Source organism: Dipodomys ordii, unplaced genomic scaffold (assembly GCF_000151885.1).
Source record: "Dipodomys ordii isolate 6190 unplaced genomic scaffold, Dord_2.0 Scaffold44, whole genome shotgun sequence".
In the NCBI taxonomy this organism is placed as follows: domain Eukaryota; kingdom Metazoa; phylum Chordata; class Mammalia; order Rodentia; family Heteromyidae; genus Dipodomys; species Dipodomys ordii.
In genome coordinates this window covers 3,464,648-3,481,844 of record NW_012267260.1, presented here as the reverse complement: position 1 = coordinate 3,481,844, position 17,197 = coordinate 3,464,648, and the positions used below count along the sequence as shown (strand labels likewise).

The 17,197-nt window shown below is 44.2% G+C and overlaps 1 protein-coding gene across 2 annotated transcripts in view; it reads right to left on the bottom strand.

The window, feature by feature from the left end:
* The window catches only part of Pkhd1 (polycystic kidney and hepatic disease 1 (autosomal recessive)), a 276,147-nt gene that overhangs the window by 64,410 nt on the left and 194,540 nt on the right, over positions 1-17,197 (bottom strand). For both annotated transcript variants that reach the window (XM_013019158.1, XM_013019159.1), the window contains exons 53-57: positions 13,707-13,820; positions 11,791-11,878; positions 6,440-6,594; positions 4,618-4,770; positions 642-1,517 (exon numbers count right to left, since the gene is read on the bottom strand). In XM_013019158.1, the coding sequence (XP_012874612.1) occupies positions 642-1,517; positions 4,618-4,770; positions 6,440-6,594; positions 11,791-11,878; positions 13,707-13,820 (1,386 nt within the window). The remainder of the gene's footprint in view (positions 1-641; positions 1,518-4,617; positions 4,771-6,439; positions 6,595-11,790; positions 11,879-13,706; positions 13,821-17,197) is intronic.

Sequence of the window (17,197 nt, the reverse complement as noted above, 5' to 3'; positions counted from 1 at the left end):
CTGAATATTCCTGCAAGAGTGAATTCTAGAGACAGTTATTCTACCCAGGATAATCTCAGCAGTTTGTGTAATCCTAGATATAAGACAGCTGTACAATGCATGGACTATTGTATGCAAAAAAAAAAAAACAGAAGAAGAAGAGATTCTGTCACATTAAAGGCTTTTAGACATTTTTCATCAGAGGTTTGATCAAAATTCATTCATGTTATAGAAAAACAAAGCAGCGGCCTGCTGGATAGACCAAGGAAGCAGCAAAGTTAGTGCAACAGTGCAAAACCACACTGGTAGAAGGAGGTAAAACTTGAGCACTACCAACCAACTCCTGAGTGTTCTCAGACACGGCACAGACTCTGCCTCTGTTTCCTGATTGTTTAAAACAGTCGCTCCTTCCTAACTGCTTTAACACAACTCCTAAGGGAGTTGTCCTAGGATCCACTTCAATAATCACGATGGAGCTTTCCAGCAACACAATGCTGAGACTGACGGTAAACGTTATCGCTATAAACCTGCCTTGCATCCATCCAAAATGTGAGCTCCTTCCCTGAGCCGCAGCCTCTTCCTGACGGCCTTTCAGAATGCTCCCGAGAACTCTCTTAGTGGAATGGGAGACCCCGGGGCCTAGCCAGGGCCCCACATTTTACCTTGAAGTTTCATGATTCCCGCAACCACCTGACCACTCCTGACTCTGTGCCACGGCTCCTGAGGCCACTGGTTCGGTTCTGCGGTGAACGCGGGCCACAGAATACCAACCCGGCCTCCTCTCGGGTTGGAAGGCGGCCGCTCCGGTGACGTGGAGTTGGCCGAGCGAGGCTCCATCCTGTCCCAAATGCAGTCGAAAGAGGAGCTGGTGGCCACGATGGTGGAATTCTTGACAACAATCTGCACGTGTTTGATGGAGCTCAACGAGGTGGAAGACACATACACCACAGCCAGAAGCCCCACAGTATTGTCTACCAGGCTGAGGTTCTCTATCACCACGCTGTTTTCTGCGTGCACCATAGCGCCGTAGTCAAAATTCTTGAAAGCAAGGAAGCCAGAGATGCCGGTGCAGCCCTCGTGGGTGCCGTCCTTGTAGAGATGAAGGCCATGTAGGCTGGAATGGGCCACATTGTCGGACCAGAGCACCTGAGGGGAGCATCCGTGGCCTCCTACGTGGAAGCCGAGTCTCTCAGACCCTGCCACAATGTTGCCACGGAGGCTGACGCCCGGGGCCCTGTTCACTTTGATCCCTGCCACCCACGGGGTGGACCACGCTGGCTGTGTCACCAGGACGACGAGATTGCCCAGGAGAGAATAGGCCGGGCCTTCCAAATCAATGCCATGGCCGACCATGCCAAACACTACATTGTCCTTTAAGACGAGCCCAGGACTGGCAGATGCGCGCACGCCCCCACCGCAGCTTCGGTGAAGAACGGAAGACATCATCCAGGAGCCTCCTGACGCATTCGAGAATTCGATGGATGAGGACAATGACGATCCCAAGTTCTGAATTTCCACATTCAGAAGCTGCAGTGTACCTACAAACGAAATGCAGGCCATCAGACCCTTTCTACTTCCCCCCTATAAATGCACGACCCGCCACGGCATGAGACTGCAGATTTTTTTATTAAAATGTGAAAGCTCCTACTCAACACCAGCTTCAGATTTCACAACAAGATAGGCATCCCACAAGCAAGCTATGAATCACTGGAAATGCACTCATGCCTAAAACACCTTTGTGTCTAGTCTGAAGAGAGTCTGAGGAGAGACGGGACGGAGGTCTGGGGAAAGAGAGCAGCTTTGCATTAGGCAATGGCAGCGTCCGCCTTGGTCTGGGAGTGTGGCCTATCACTTGGCTAAGAAGGGAGGGAATGTGCTTCCTGGGCACCAGCTCAAGGTCACCCCACTCCTCCCCATCTCAGGGACCACGATGAAAAGGCCATAACCATTTCTACAGTGGCACCGTGTTCATGGATAAAGTGGATGGCCTCGTGAAGTCCTGCAGACATTTCCTAAGAAGAGCGTCAATGAAAATTTCAATCCTGCCCAGTCAGCGTCCAGAGGGGAAAACCTTCGGGTGCTTCTTGATGGAGATCAAAAGCCATAGCGCACTTTGAGATCCTTTAAGAAGGCTGAAACGTGGGAAGTCGTTCCTGTATGTTTATTCTAGCTATGTTATACTCTCCCTGATTTTACTTCTCAAAACTGAAAAGACTTTCTACACCTTTTATATCGGAGGAGGAGAGTGCATCATTTCGTCTCATTCAGAACTCTATTTGTGCTGTTTGAAGTAGCTGTTGTTTGAGTAATACACCTTACCAACAGCCTGCCACTCTGAGGTCTGCCACAGAGCGCCAAACTCAAAGGCACCAAATTCAAGCGTGAGCTGGGCACGGAGGGCTTCTTTTCTATGGCAGCCATAGGCTTTTGGTCAGAATGTCCTATCAGTATTATTTCAAATGGATCTTAATGTCTGATACCTACATGGCTAGAACTCATAGTTTTAAAGTGTTCAAGACCTTTTTATTTGTACACACTTTAGCCAATGATTGAACATTAGTCAATAGGAAATACTTAGCTAGGTGTTTTGGGTCAGAAGAGATTAAAAACTAGAATTTGGAAGTGAAGGCATGAATCAAGTGGTAGAGAATATTCCTAGCAAGCACAAAGCCTTGAGTTCAAAAGCTCAGTGCCACCAAAACAATGTTAGGAATGGTCCTGACCTGATTTTTCAGCCTCCTAACTGTTCGGATGCCATAGGTGGCCCTGTGCCCTGCCCCTGCCAAACCCTCCCTGGCCACTCAAGATCATGTGGTATTTAAAAACACAAGGGTTCTTAAAAATAACAATAAAATCACACAAATGCTGCATGAGCATCTCAATTGACTCTGGAACAGAAAAAGGACAAACAGATGAACTATGAAAGCTATCTTGGGGGTACATAATATGAGTGCGCCAATGTTAATTTTTGGTTCTCCACAAACGTTATCAGTGGATGTGAACATACTAGTGGTAGAAAATGCTGGGTAAAAGGCTCATAAAGCATCTTCTTTTCTATAAATCCAAAATTATTATAAAAGTAAAACATAAACAAGGTTTTCAGAGTCAGGCTTCAATCTGCCATTTAATAGTTAGTTAACTTTCCTTACACCTCATTAATTTTATTCATTCACATTTATTGCATGCTTAACATATGTCAGTCACCATACTTACAAAACAGAGATGGAAAATCAACGCTTACCTTCAAGGATTTCACAGGCACAGGATATGAAGGAACGATACACAGTAGATTCTATATACAGTAGATAAACAGTAGATTCTATTATAGGCTTTGATCCTACAATAGGAAGACTGACTCTGCCACAGAGACAGTACAATTAAATATATTGAATTTTCCATTGCGTGAAATCCAGCATAGTTCCTGGTCCATAAAGAGTATTTAGTAGTTTCTCTATTTCTTCTTCTGAGATGGGGGTGGGGAAGGGGGTTGATTTAAAAGCCTTAACCCAGCAATGCCAAAGGTTTGGATCAGATTGCTATGGCTTCGGGGTGTGTGTGTATGTGTATGTGTGTGTGTATATGTGCGTGTGTGTGCCAGAACCACCCATACTTATCTAATTTCCTTGAGCAAGAGAAATCTACCTCAACACTGTGGCCAGGCTGAGCTGGGTATTCCTTTATTATGGCCAGGATCTTCTATATGTGGCACCAACCCGCTACCCACTAGATACCAGAAGTCTCCTCAAGTCACGACAACTAACACTGTACTCACATACTTGTCAGTTGTCCTATAGGGAGGAAAATCAGCTCTGGCCAGAACTTGTGGCGAAAGTGTGTATTCAATGCAGCACAGATCCAGAACATCTTACTGAGGCTGAAACACTGCCCTCTGCCAAACTAGGGAAAGACTTGTTCCAGCAAGATGTCCCATTAATAATGTCAATTTTATTTCAGGACTTCTCTGAGCCTTTGTGTTACACGTGTACACAGTGACGTTCAAAAACGCAACTACAGCCCAAATATTTCCCAAACTATGTGACCGGGAGCACCTTTGGAATAATATTTACAGAATACAAGTTGAAGAAATGAAGTCCTAATCAAACATTTTTTGCAGCATTCCAAAGGGGCTAAAGCATGAATTAAAAAAGTGAAAAGAAAGATGGAACTGATCTTTAAGGCAGTCTGGAATACGGAAATCATTTTTATTTAAATGCAAGCTATTAATTTAGAGCATGAACTGATGCCTGCCATCAGATACAGCACGCGACTGGGGAAGAGCAATCGAAATTCAGGAAGGAGATAAAACCCAAATGGTCATTAAATCATCTATAATTTCAAAGCAGAGGAAATTTCACATCTGCCGAAGATGTTTTCTTTGAGGTAAAAATGTGCATATGTGCCGCTCTCCAGAATATTATTTTAACAGCACACTGATAATTAAGCACAGATCAGGACTGAAAATTCATAGCCTTTTGGAGCACAAAGGAACCACCATCTAATTTGAACATCTTGTGTTATAAGTGGCCAAAAAATAAACACACACACACACACACACACACACACACACACACAGTGCTGGAATTTCTGAGTGTCCCAAAAGAATAGACCCCAATTTATAATGCTTAAGATTTCATTTACCTGAAAATTCTTCTCTGGTGGAATTCTGAAAAGATCCCACCAAGATTCTCCCCCGACAGGCTGTGTCAGACCGAATTTGCACATTCCGAGTCAGTAGTCCAACGGCAACAGCCAAACGAATGCTTTGCCCGTCTTCCACGACGTGCGCTCCTCCTGGGGAAACAGGACTTAGTGTGGGCTGAAAAGACATCTTGAAAATCTATGTCAGAAACCACCAGCTGGAGACCGAGGGCACCTCACAAATGAAAATCCCTCCACTCCCCTTGGAAGTCCCACCAGCATGAAGGCCTGCTCTGTCCTCGGGCATTCTCCACAACGGTCAGCTGAGAAATGAGAAAACCTGTTAACTTGTCTCTCTTTGGGATCCAAGCCAGTGTTTGAACAAGAATTCATTTCTTCTCAATAACTGTGGGTGGTTGGACAGGTACAGAGAAGACGGGGCACACCTGTCCAATTAGTGGAGTTTCCCAGACTCCTGCCTTAAATCCTCAAGACGGGATAGTGGTGTTTGGCTCTACACTGCCCATGATGTCTCTGATGAGAGCCGAGATGGTCACAGATCCGGGACCACAGTGTGTGCGAGCAAAAGGGGAGCGAAGGCAGTGTGGAGCAGCAGCAGATTTCACTATGGCTCCAATTGGAAAGAATGGCTGGATGCTGCTCTCTCCTCTCCATTTTTAATAAAAAGTGAACCAAGCCAAACATGACTGCTTCTGCCTGTAGTTCCAGTGGTTTGAGAAGTTGAGACAGGATGCTGGCTTAAACTTGAGCAATTCAAGACCAGCCTGGGTAACAGTGAGAACTCATCTCAATAAATCAATCAAGCAAGCAAGCATCATTCAAACTATGATTTAGAAATAGCTTTTGATAGTACTAGCGAAAATACACATTTCACTATATCGTATATCATGCACACAAAAGTAAGTCTCTAATTTCTAATTTCAAGTTTCTTCTAGGTGTATCTCCCATATTAGATTTCCTTATTAGACTAACCATTATTTCCAGATAGTACAAATATAATAAAGATACTATGTTAATATATTTAATGCTTGTTTTATAAAAAGAGATTGGAGCTTTTCTATTCCTCTTTTTTATTCTTTTGTGATGGCACGGGGCTTGAACTTAGAGCTTTTTGGCTTAAATCTGGCCTCTACCCTTGAGCCACAGCTCTGCTTCTGGCTTTTTGGTGGTTAATGAGAAGTTAAGAGTCTCACTGCCTTCCCTGCTCTGGAGGGCTTCAAACCTCAATCCTCAGATCTCAGCCTCCTGAGTTGTAAGAATTACCACGAGCACTGTCCTCTTTTCTCTCCTTCTCCTTTCTCTTCTCTTTCCTCTCCTTTTCCCATTCTCTCCCTTTCCTCCCTCTCAACTGTTCATATTTTTCCCTACTCTCCACCCCCATTTTATCATGGTAGTTGATATATAAAATGTATTTGCTGTCAGGAAGGATGTGATCGTAAGTACGGGAAGTAGTCATTAATGACCATAACTACCATGTTCTAAGGGCATGTGGGATTCAAACCCAGGAACTCCATTAGAAACTCAGTGTTCCTAAGTTGCACTGAGGCTTAACCATGCAAATGCCCAGCGACTTTAAACAAGCTTTTCAATTCTGCTGTTAGACTTGCTATTAAGACTTTAAAAAAAATCCATTATATCTAAGTAGTCTTTAAAAGTAAAACATACAATTCACGAAGAAAAAACTATGAATTAATCCACGGCAGCAATGAAGTATTTCCTTCCTCTCCGAACTGCCCAGGAAAGTGGCCAAAGATGCCATCCTGGTGCTGGCCTTCCCTTCACCAACAAAACCCGGCCTTACCGAGGTGCCGGTACTGGAGACGCTCCTGGATGCTCACATGCCGGCCCCGGACCGCTCTCACGGTGAGCACCTCGGCTTCGTGGGGCTCGTAGGAAGAGGGGCAGAGGACAATTTTGTCCTGGGGTCGCCAGTCCAATACCTCTTGCACTAGAATTCTGAAACAGCAGAAAGATGGCATCCGAAAGCTGAGCGCCCAGTGGACACCCTCCTCTACCCCAGAGTGGAAAGGAAACCCACCACAGCCAGCATGTCCCCCAGGGATGAATAAATAGCGAGAGGGGACATAGAAAAGAAGGATTTTGTTTTGGGGGTGAGAAATGTGATACTGATAGACCCATTTTCGGGCTTGCAAATATGTTTATTACAGGGATAGCCAAGAGTTCCCATAACTGTGAAGGCAAAGCACTGAGAAGTTGGGCGAGTTTCCCCAGAGTTTCAGGGAAGCGTCTTCACTTCATGGGCGGCAGGACGTCGGTCATCTTCCCTCTGGACCAGGAAGGAGGAGGAGTGAATGAAAAAGAGCAGGGACTAGGGAGACGGGGGCCAAAAGATAGAAAAATCTCAGTGAGACAAGAAGAATGTGTTCAGGAAATCTAGTGGGTAGCATGCAGACCTGCATGAACAACAGCAAGGCTACGTGCTAGGAAATTGCGAGAAAGTAGACTGGGACTGTTCTTACCACACAAACACTATGTGAGGTAATGCAGGTGTTGATTGACCCGACTTAGCCATTCCATGATGTATTTCAGAACATCATTTCATACAGGGTAAATGTATATTTTTACTAGAGTGTGGTTGGGAGAGATGGAGAAGACCATTCATGGAGATGTACTGTACTCACAAAGTGATGTGTTGAACGGAAACCCCATTGTGCAACCATTTAAAGAATAATTATAAAAAGTTTAAGTAAAATTATTAATCACCTAAGAAACAGGAGACTGGATAAGCCTTATAACATCATTTTTTTTAGCTAAATGAGATGAGAAACCAGAAAAAAAATAACAAACTTGGGAAACATTGCTCCATAGACCGGCTATTCTTCCTACTTTCCGCTACCCAGAAAGTGATTGTTTCCTGCCCCACAGGGTAAAGGAACGTTTTCACTGGATAAAAAGATTTACAGTGCTCTTCTGACTTTCTGTCTAGAAAATCATGTCACTTCTGTCTTTATATATTCAATCTCTATCACTAAGCTACCATCCAACGTCACCTGAAAATCTGCCTGGTGGTTGCAGTGTCTTCACTAAGTAACTTCATTCAAGCTCAAGTCAGACCCTGTCTCTGACTGCTTTAAAAAAATCTTTCAATTGCCAGAATGAAATCTGCATACTATCAGAAGATTGACATAAGAACCATTTAATTTCAAAGAACGCATGGTTAACCAAAGACACACATGTGCAACATGAACGTAATTAGTGCAACGGCTAGGAATAAATTCTTTGTGTCTATGCTTAATTTGTTTCTACTTATTTACAATTCAAAACAATCTATTTTCTTTATCCCTCTCCCCAGAAGTCAACCAAATTGAGTTCTAATAAATAATAATTTTGAGATAAATTTGTAAATAACCCAAAACAAAAAGCAACACATTTGTCTTCAAAATGTTTTGCTCTGCTCACTTTGGTTGGTCGTACAAGAAATGAATCATGCTTGCCTAAACTATTTCCTTTGCAGACATCCCGTTAATTTTATTCATGGCATAGATTGATTATATGCAAATAAATTCAACTATCTAATTTTCTTGGTGCAAATTTGTGGCAGGCATTCAGGTGAAATTTGACCCCATCAAAGCAGAAAGGCTGACTCAACTGAGCTAAAATAAGGAAGATCGCAGGATGTGGGCCACAGAAGTGACCTGAAGGGGCCGGGCGCTGGTGGCTCATGCCTGTAATCCTAGCTACTCAGGGGGCTGAGATCTGAGGATCGCAGTTCAAAGCCAGCCCAGGCAGGAGAGACCATGAGACTCCTATCGCCAATAAACCACCAGAAAACCGGAAGTGGCGCTGTGGCTCAAGTGGTAGAGCACTCGCCTTGAGCTGAAGAGCTGAGGGACAGCGCCCAGGCCCAGAGTTCAAGCCCCAGGACCGACAAAAAAAGAAAAAAAAAAGTGACCTGAAGGTTCTCAACTGAGCCAATGGTGCAGCAGTGTCCTGTCCCCAGGTTTACTAACGTCCCGTGGTCACAGACGAAGTCATCATCAAGGAATTTAAGCCAAAGGCTTAAGGAAACTTTACTACTTTTATAAAGCCCTATAAATAAATCCTCTATTATTTTAACAATTTTTAAAAATGCAAGCATAGTTGTAAAACCTGTATACGATGATACATAATTCACATAACCTCATTAAAATATTCTTCCTTGGTAGGATCTAAGCAATGGAATGAACAAACCAGGGTGACACTTCACCCACTGGAACCCTTCATCTCTCCGCACCTGTAAGTGTCATTTAACTTTTCCAGCCTTATTTTCCCACCCATGCTATGTAGACACCACACCTGATATCACTGGGAGCTTTACCCGAGCTAAGCAATGTGTAAGTGCTTGGGAGACTCCTGACACGTGACACATCCACAGGACAAGAATTTAATAAATGGTAGCTGAGGACCACAGACAGTTGAATCGATAAAACTGAACTTGTGAAATAGCCTGTAGCTCAGACTCTGAGTGAAGTTTTTAACACATTCTTATAAGATAAAAGCCATTCGTGGGACTCTTGCCAAATTCCAACTCACTAACCTTTTCATTATAATTATAGTCTCTTATCGACCCCTATTAGGAATGCCTACTCTGCAAATCCTTTTGGAGGCCAGGAAAGCACTTCCTGCTCCACATGTCCATCTCTGAATTTTTGTTTTTCCTCAAACTTTTCCGGGACTGAGCAGACTGAGAAAGCTCTTTCCTCCATGCAAGGGGCACTGTTCATCCTTTGGGGAAGTAAAGGCCAAAGGGCAGAGGAGAGCAGGGGAAGGTAGCCACTCTCCTGCCAGGTCTCCTGGGACGGAGACACCTTCTCCTTCCCCTAGGAATTCTGGACTCTAACACTTGCTTTGGAAGTGTCCGAGGTTCTCAGACCTTCAGCATTGGGCTGAACGTTACAGAATTGGTTTCCTGGGTTTTAAGGTTGTCTGACTTCGACTGAGACAAATGTCCGGCCTCACCAGTTTCCTCAGCTCGCAGAAGACATTTTTGTTGTTGTTCTCGGCACATATGATCATCTGACCCAATTCCTAGAATGAATTCCCGCCTCTCTCCACTGAGTCTCATAGGAGCTGAGATCGCGTTCTGTCTCTGCAGAGCTCTAACCGAGACGCTGTCTGGTGCACTGTCTCCTACATCTGCCAGCTTTTCCGCTCTGTCTGTCATTTTCCAATGGAAGAGTTAGCTTGTCTCTCACTGGAGTTTGTGACTGGCACCTTTGGAGGCCCCGGATCCCTGCCACTGTCCAAGCTGCTCCGATGCTTTGTGCCACACGTACGACCTCCTGTCACTGCCTCAAAACCCATGGGAGCTAAAATCCTGATGTTAGCCGTGAGTGTCCTGATTGCCCCCCATATTCTGCAGAGCTGCGCTCAGCCCCTGCTCCATGTCATTCCCCCCCACCCCCACCCCGCCCTGACATTTGTTCTCTCCTTTCTCCTTCCCCTCCTCCCCACGGTAGTTTGACCTCTAGGCCCCGGCTCTCTCCTCCACCTGCCCCCCCCATGGCATCCTCTTCCTGGAGGCTGACCCCCAGAGGCTGGATACCACCCTACACGAATAATCACCTCCAAGTCAGCCTGTCACTGCCGCCTTCCATAGCGACAGACTTCTTCCCTTCCTGGCCTCCATGTTCATTCGTCAGCACCCTCTGTCTCCCTGGCTGTCCCCTCGCTGGTGTGATGACACCCCGCACCCCCCACCCCCCCACCCCGCTCCACACAGACTTCCTCCTCAGCCTCTCCGGTGCCTTGGTACCCACCGCGCCACAGGGCTCTGCGCTCTGCTTGCTCTGTGATCACCTGTCTCCATCACCTCTCAACTCAGATTCCCCAGCAAGGGATTTCCTGTCCCCTCCATGTTAATGGTCTACCGTCTTCCTCCTGGACCGGTTGTAATCTGTCACGGTGCTGTGTGCACTTCTGTGTGCACTTGTTTATCGTCTCCCTCTCTGTCGGCTCCTGGCGCTCGGTCCACAAGCCAGCGCCAGTGCACGGAGAGAATTGCTCAGATGGGTGCAGAAACCTGGGGAGCTGCTTGCTCTGGGGCTGGGCTGGTTCTTTCCCCTGCCTTCCTCCTTTCCGTCTCTCCGTTCCCACCTCTGACCCGCCCTGCAGGAACACGGCCTCAAACCCCCTCGCTGCCTCAAGTCCGCAGTGAGGATGTTAGCAGGGCTCTGGCCACAGCCTCACAGCACGCGCCAGATGCGTAATTATTGCTAGGCAAGTACTCTGCCGCTCGGCCATGCCTCCTGGTCCTTTTTAAATTTTTTTCAGACAGGTCTGGAACGTTTTTTCTTTGCTGGCCCACTAACTCCACCTCCCACATAGTTGGGATTATAAGTATTCAACACCAGAATCGGCTTGGTTTTTTGATACAGAATCTCACTTTTTCACCCAGGCTGGTCTCAAACTGTGACACTGAGATTACAGGCATGAGCCATCAAATCCAGGCTCTGCAATGGCTGACACAGATACCACATTAACCATCGTACTCATCATTGCATGCCCAGATTAGCTCAGTGTTTGGCATAATATACGCAGTTGAGCAAGTAGTGCTGAATAAATAACTGCAATGGAGCTCGCTCTGACAGTTAGTTCAATTATATTCTTCTTTGCCACTTATGATTGCTGATTTTCCTACATATAAAATCTATTTGTTCAAAAATTTTGACATGTTACCAAAGTGGGATAAGGTACACATTGTTCTTATGTTATAATTTTCATTTTAAGGGCATTTGTTATATTGAGTTATCATTATATTGAGCTATTGTAGGAGTCAAGTTAGTAGAGGTTAAACCACCAACACATTTTTAAATTGTCTCTACTGATTTTTGACTTTCTAATTCCTGAATTTCCAATCAATTTCATGATGTTTGCTGGTGGTCTTTTCAGACCTCCAATCTCTCTTTCTGCTTGTTTGTATTTGATTCTTTTTTCTCATGCTGATACTTTAGTTTATTTTTGTTTTCACACTCAATCAAGAAAGCACTCGATTACTTGGCTATCAATCATTTCTCAAAAGTAGCTCTTGTATTCTTTTACTTCGTCTTGAATTATGACACTTAATTTAAAATTCAATTTCAGTTGGAACAAAACCTCAAACAGAGGCAAACTAAGCTACAAACTAAAGTCTCTGCCTTACTCATTCCTTACCTTTCATTTCCGGGGGCAATATCAGCTCCAAGCTGTGTCCAGGATTTCTTAGGATATGCACTGTGAAGTAGAAGTTTCCCATAAACCCCTGAAAAATTAGAGAAGCAACAGAGAAATAGAAAATTCCTTCAGCATTATTAAGGCCAGGTAAGTACAATACCATGCAGAAGTGATCATGTAAGCTATGTGATCCACAATCTATATCTAAAGCTGTACTGTATTTTATAGTAGGTCAAATGTAACGATGGTAAGCGTTCTCTCGAGAGCTGGATAGAATTGAATGTTCCATCCCATGTAATCATCTAAAAGCTGGGACACAGGCCATCCCCTGGCCTTAGTTACATCTGAAGAGATACTTCCTTCTACCATTAAGTGACTTAAAACCATTTGCAATTCTGTAGGCTTCGATATTTTATGTCCTATACTTGATGCTTTGGTTCTTTTATTGTGAAAATACTGTACAGAGGGGTTACAATTACATGGGCAAGATAATGAGTACATTTCTTATCAAGCAGTGTAGCCTCCTCCTTTGTTTCCCCTTCCCATCCCTTCCCATCTTCCCCTACCCCCCACCCAATCCTCCCCCGCCCACCAAGGTTGTAAAGTTGGTTTTCGACATAACGACTTGTACATCTCATTGTTGCAATGCAATGTATCCCTATTTAAACGATTTGTTTTTTCCCTTCCCCTCCACAAATTATACCGACATCAAATACAGTGAAAGCAGGGGTTATACTATGGGGGAGGGACATACAAAGCAACAAAGAAATGATCTTATAAATGTGTTAGAAACAATCGCATGAAAGAAAAAAAAACATTTGAATACATATCTTAGGGTTCATTTCCCTAACATCACCTTATCTGACCTTTTCTGCTTGACTCAGACATATACTAGTTATTGCAAATAAGGGAAACCATGGGACCTATGTTTCTTTGGGCCTGGCTTACTTCATTTAATATATTTTTTTCCAAGTCTTTCCATTTCCTAACAAATGGGGCGATGCCATTCTTTCTGGAGGTTCTTTTTTTATATGAGGTAGGGTGGGTGGTGGGTGTTTGCTGGTCCTGGGGCTTGAACTCAGGGCCTGGTGCTGTCTCTGAGCTTCTTTTTGTTCAAGGCTAGTGCTCTGCCACTTGAGCCATAGCTCCATTTCCAGCTTTTGGCTGGTTAGTTGTAGATAAAATTACCAATGCACATTGTTGCCTTGGCTAGCTTCAAACCTGAATTCTCAGATCTCAACTTCCAAGAAGCTAGGATTACAGGTGTGAGCCACAAGTGCCCAGCTCTGAAAACATGGTATTATTTTTTGTCTGTTTCTGGCTCACTTTGGTTGACCCGATGACTTCCGGTTCCATTCATTTTTCTGCAAACAACATAATCATGCTCTTCTTTATAGATAAATATGTGACACTGTGTCATTATTATGTCATACATTCTCTATCCATTTGTCCACACATGAAGGTCATGGGAATTCCATAACTTAGCTACTAATTAGTCACATGATTATCATTTATAATATAGATTTTTGTCTAGACGCTTGGTGTTTACTCAATGTAGGCACAATAAATCTAAGTTGTTAGATTGTAACTTATGAAGTGTTATATGAATTGTTCATTTTCTCTGAATTTTTGTCAGAGACATACCAAGTAATATACTAAGTGTAATTTATCCAGAAGAGTGCCTGGAATTTAGTCAATGGTCCACAGATAGAACTTGTGTATCACACACATACATACACGTGCATGCACTTATTACCTTTTCTTATTCTAAAATTGTATTTTTATTATCTTTACGTGATGTAAAGGCGTTACCATTCACAAATAAGTTTATAAACAGTGCAACCTGATCAGTATCGCCCCTTTGACCATCCCCCTCCCTTACCACCTATTCAATCAAGATTGTATTATCCTCTTACCAATCGTTCCTGGGTCAAGTTGGATTCCATAGAGGCGGTTGCAAGACACTCCTTCTGAGGCTCGGAGGTGGATCAGGAGCTTTCGTTCTTTTTCTATGGGATTTTCTAAAGTCCCTGTGTACAGAGAAAACTGTATCATTCAGAGTAATGGGAAACTGAAGCAGAGAATACACAGCAGTGCTGTGAAGTAGGTTACCTGGAAAAGAGCCGGTGTCACCTAGATAAAACAGGAGGAGGAAGGTGACACTCTGTGAAGATGGTGATGGAGACTGGACTATTGCAAATGCTCACCTCCCTTTCTTCTCTAGGTTCAAGTATACTTTGTGACCTACTAATATTTAGGCCAATCATGTAACTTGTTTTGGCTGACGAAACCTGAGTGGAAGTAATACAAATCCTAGTTCTCACTTGCAGTTTTTATTGACTTGGTCAGTTTTCACCAGCTTTCTTTCAATTCTGGTCTCTACCATAAAAGGAGTCCCCTATAGCCTCTGGGACCCAGAGGCACAGGCATTAAGAACAAAACCACACAGGACATATAAGCTGGAGTCAAACCCAGCAAAGTCTAACGCAAAGCCTTGTTTTTACAAAGCAAGGTTTAGGGATTACTTGCTACAGACTATTAATTTTTAAAAAATTGTTGATACGCTATATAGGGCTGTATATAGGATTCACAAATCCATCATTTGAATGCATACATTTAATCTTCATCCCCTCATCCTCCCTCTAAAACAAAAGTTAATAAGGATGATTCTTATCCTAATTTTAAGGATTCAGACATAAAGAGACTTAGAGCTTTGGAGACCAAAGTTTATTCAAATATTAAATAACAGACCTTTTGAAGAAAAGCTCTGTTTGTGATAAATGTTTTACTAAACAAGTAACACATTATTTTTTTTATAAATTCTTTTAGCAGCATAAAGACAGAAGGCTGCGATCCTGAGACAGGAGATGGGGTTCTCTGCTGACCTGTGTTAACATAAGCACTGGTCTTGTTTGCAGAGGGAAGCTGAGATGGCGTTAGTGAATGTGAACCTCAGGTGGCTCTCTTCCTTTGACAATATGTCTTAGAGCACAGAAAAGAATTGCAGTCAGTTGTTTAAGCGATAACGGGTAGAGAGCTCATCATACAACTGCCCAGCAGCTCAAGTAAGCTCACGTAACCTCTCTGCTATCAGACGGGACTCCCCAACTTAGAAATGAGGCTGGCACATGCAGGATGGAATGACCGAAACTGAAAATTACCTACTTGTCTTTTGGTGAGCAATTTTTTTCCCAGACAAGTATACCATCACAGCTATCATTTCACCTAGACCTGGTTAGCCAGGAGGCTCAAGATGAGTCTGAGACTCGCTATGCATCTATCTTCACAGTCTAGCATGTACAACCATTGCTTGAAAAGGAACCGTTGAAAGCAAGACTCAGAGGAGCAAGCTAATCGGCATGGAGTCATACACTGGATCAGTGGGTAGGCAGGGCTTGGGACATAAACTGTTGATATCAATAGAACAAGTAGCTGCTTCACTAAGCAATGCCCGGCCTCAACTGAGGTACTGAAGTATTCTCTTCACCCAGGCATAGATTCAGTAGAGGAAGAAGGGAAGCAGGGGTGGGGGGATGGTAGGGCAGCAAGCGTGTACGGTGCGGTGCTTATCTTGCAGTTATAAGTCTGTCCAGTGAGCTGTTTTCCAACTGTGATTTCATTTATTTCGCGGAGGGTAGTTTAAAGTCTTAGAGAAGAAGAAAAAAAAAATGGCCTAGTGCTAAACAGATACCAGAGAGAGAAAAGTAGGACAGTTTTTGCCCTAGAGAAATGTATGCAGAGTTCCACAAAAGGAGTTCAGCGTTTCCCTAAAATCAGAGATTAAATCTATTATGCAACCCAAAACGACAGCACATGTGCAGCTTTCATAGAAAGTCTGGGCAAAATTAGTCAGCCTGCCGGGGTCTTTTTGGTATCTGAAGTGACCAGAGTTGGGATTCCTTTTTGTTACCGTGGGGGAGGGGCAAGATGGGGCTTGGGGGTGAGGTAGAAGGAATGAAAATTGAAGAGAAAGAAAGAACAAACGTGCTCTTCTAAGTTTTAACATGCAGTGCTTCTTGGGCTTGTAAAAAAAGATTGATGGAAAGGTGACACGGGTGCGTTAAAGGCTGAGATCCTCAAAGGACGCGACAAGGGAGTGGCCGCGGAGGAGCTGAGCCCGGGACGGTCCACCTAAGGGAATTGATCTTCGTGTAACCCCTCTACAGCCCATGCCAAGCTGTCCTCAACCACAAGAAGCTGCAGGAAGGGACGTAGTCATCAGGGGAAGGAAAACAATTGTCACTGTGCTGCTAGGACACACTCCACACTCCGGGTGTGTCCACATACGCGATTTCTTTTAACTCTCACAGGCTTCCCATGACACTTTGGGGCTTCTTGGGAAGGAAACTGAGGCAAAAGAAAAAAAAAGAAGTTAAACAACTTGTCGGAAATTTCACAGCTATTACATAGTGAAGTTGGGCCTTCGGCTTAATAAATACCATTCTGGGGCACGGGATGTGGCAGAATAAACGTGAAGCAAAGTCGGTATGACTTTGCAGGATGGTTGGCAGTGGAGGGAAAAGGGAATAGGTTCCAGATGCTAAAATCACCTGGGGAGATGGAAGAAAATACGTTCTGGTGTACGAAAGATAACCATTATTTATTTGGGGAATACGGTACAAATGGACTCCATGGACTTCAAAAGGTAAGAGAAATGGAAAAGGACCTTTTATTATTCGGCTAACTCAGCCCCTTTGACGGTATTAAGCATAATGCTAGTTTACACGTAAGCCTCTCCTACCAACACGACTCCCCGATGCCTTGAACGTCCATAACTGTGTTCCTGAGCAGTCCGGTCCCTCTGCCTCTCTGTGCCCCAGAGGGTCTTTAATCGGTCTTCACCTTCGTTCCTCCCAGTGCTGAATGCTCTTTCTGTTTGTGTTGGCGCCATACAAATCGATTTCCAATCTTCAATTCGATGTTCCCCTTTGTGTCTAAGAGTGGCTGCGCCTCTCACTGCTGTACCTCTAGTTCAACGAATTCATCCTAAAGAGTTACTAAGAGTCAGGAGGCTGAGACTTGGAGGATCACTGTTTGAAGCCAACCTTGGGCAGAAAAATCAGTGAGGCTCCATCTTGAATTCACTGGCGTAAAAGCTAGGCTGGAGGTGTGGCTCAAATGTTTGAGCAGCAGCCCCGAATAGGTTCTACATACCTGTAGGATGGTCAGTCATGCAGAGTGTGGAAGTTCTTCACTCTGTCGTTACTTAGTTATAACAGCAAACATCTGCAGGTGCTTGGAGGCAGCCAACAAGGAGAAGAAGCAGCTTTGCATGTGCAGAATTCCTTCCACCTTCCCAGTCTGAGCCACGGAAGTCCCTAAGACACTGTTTGTTTGCCTCGGCTCTCTCTGCCGGGAACACAGCCTTTTCCTGAATCCGAATGGTGAACTCTTATCTATACTCACA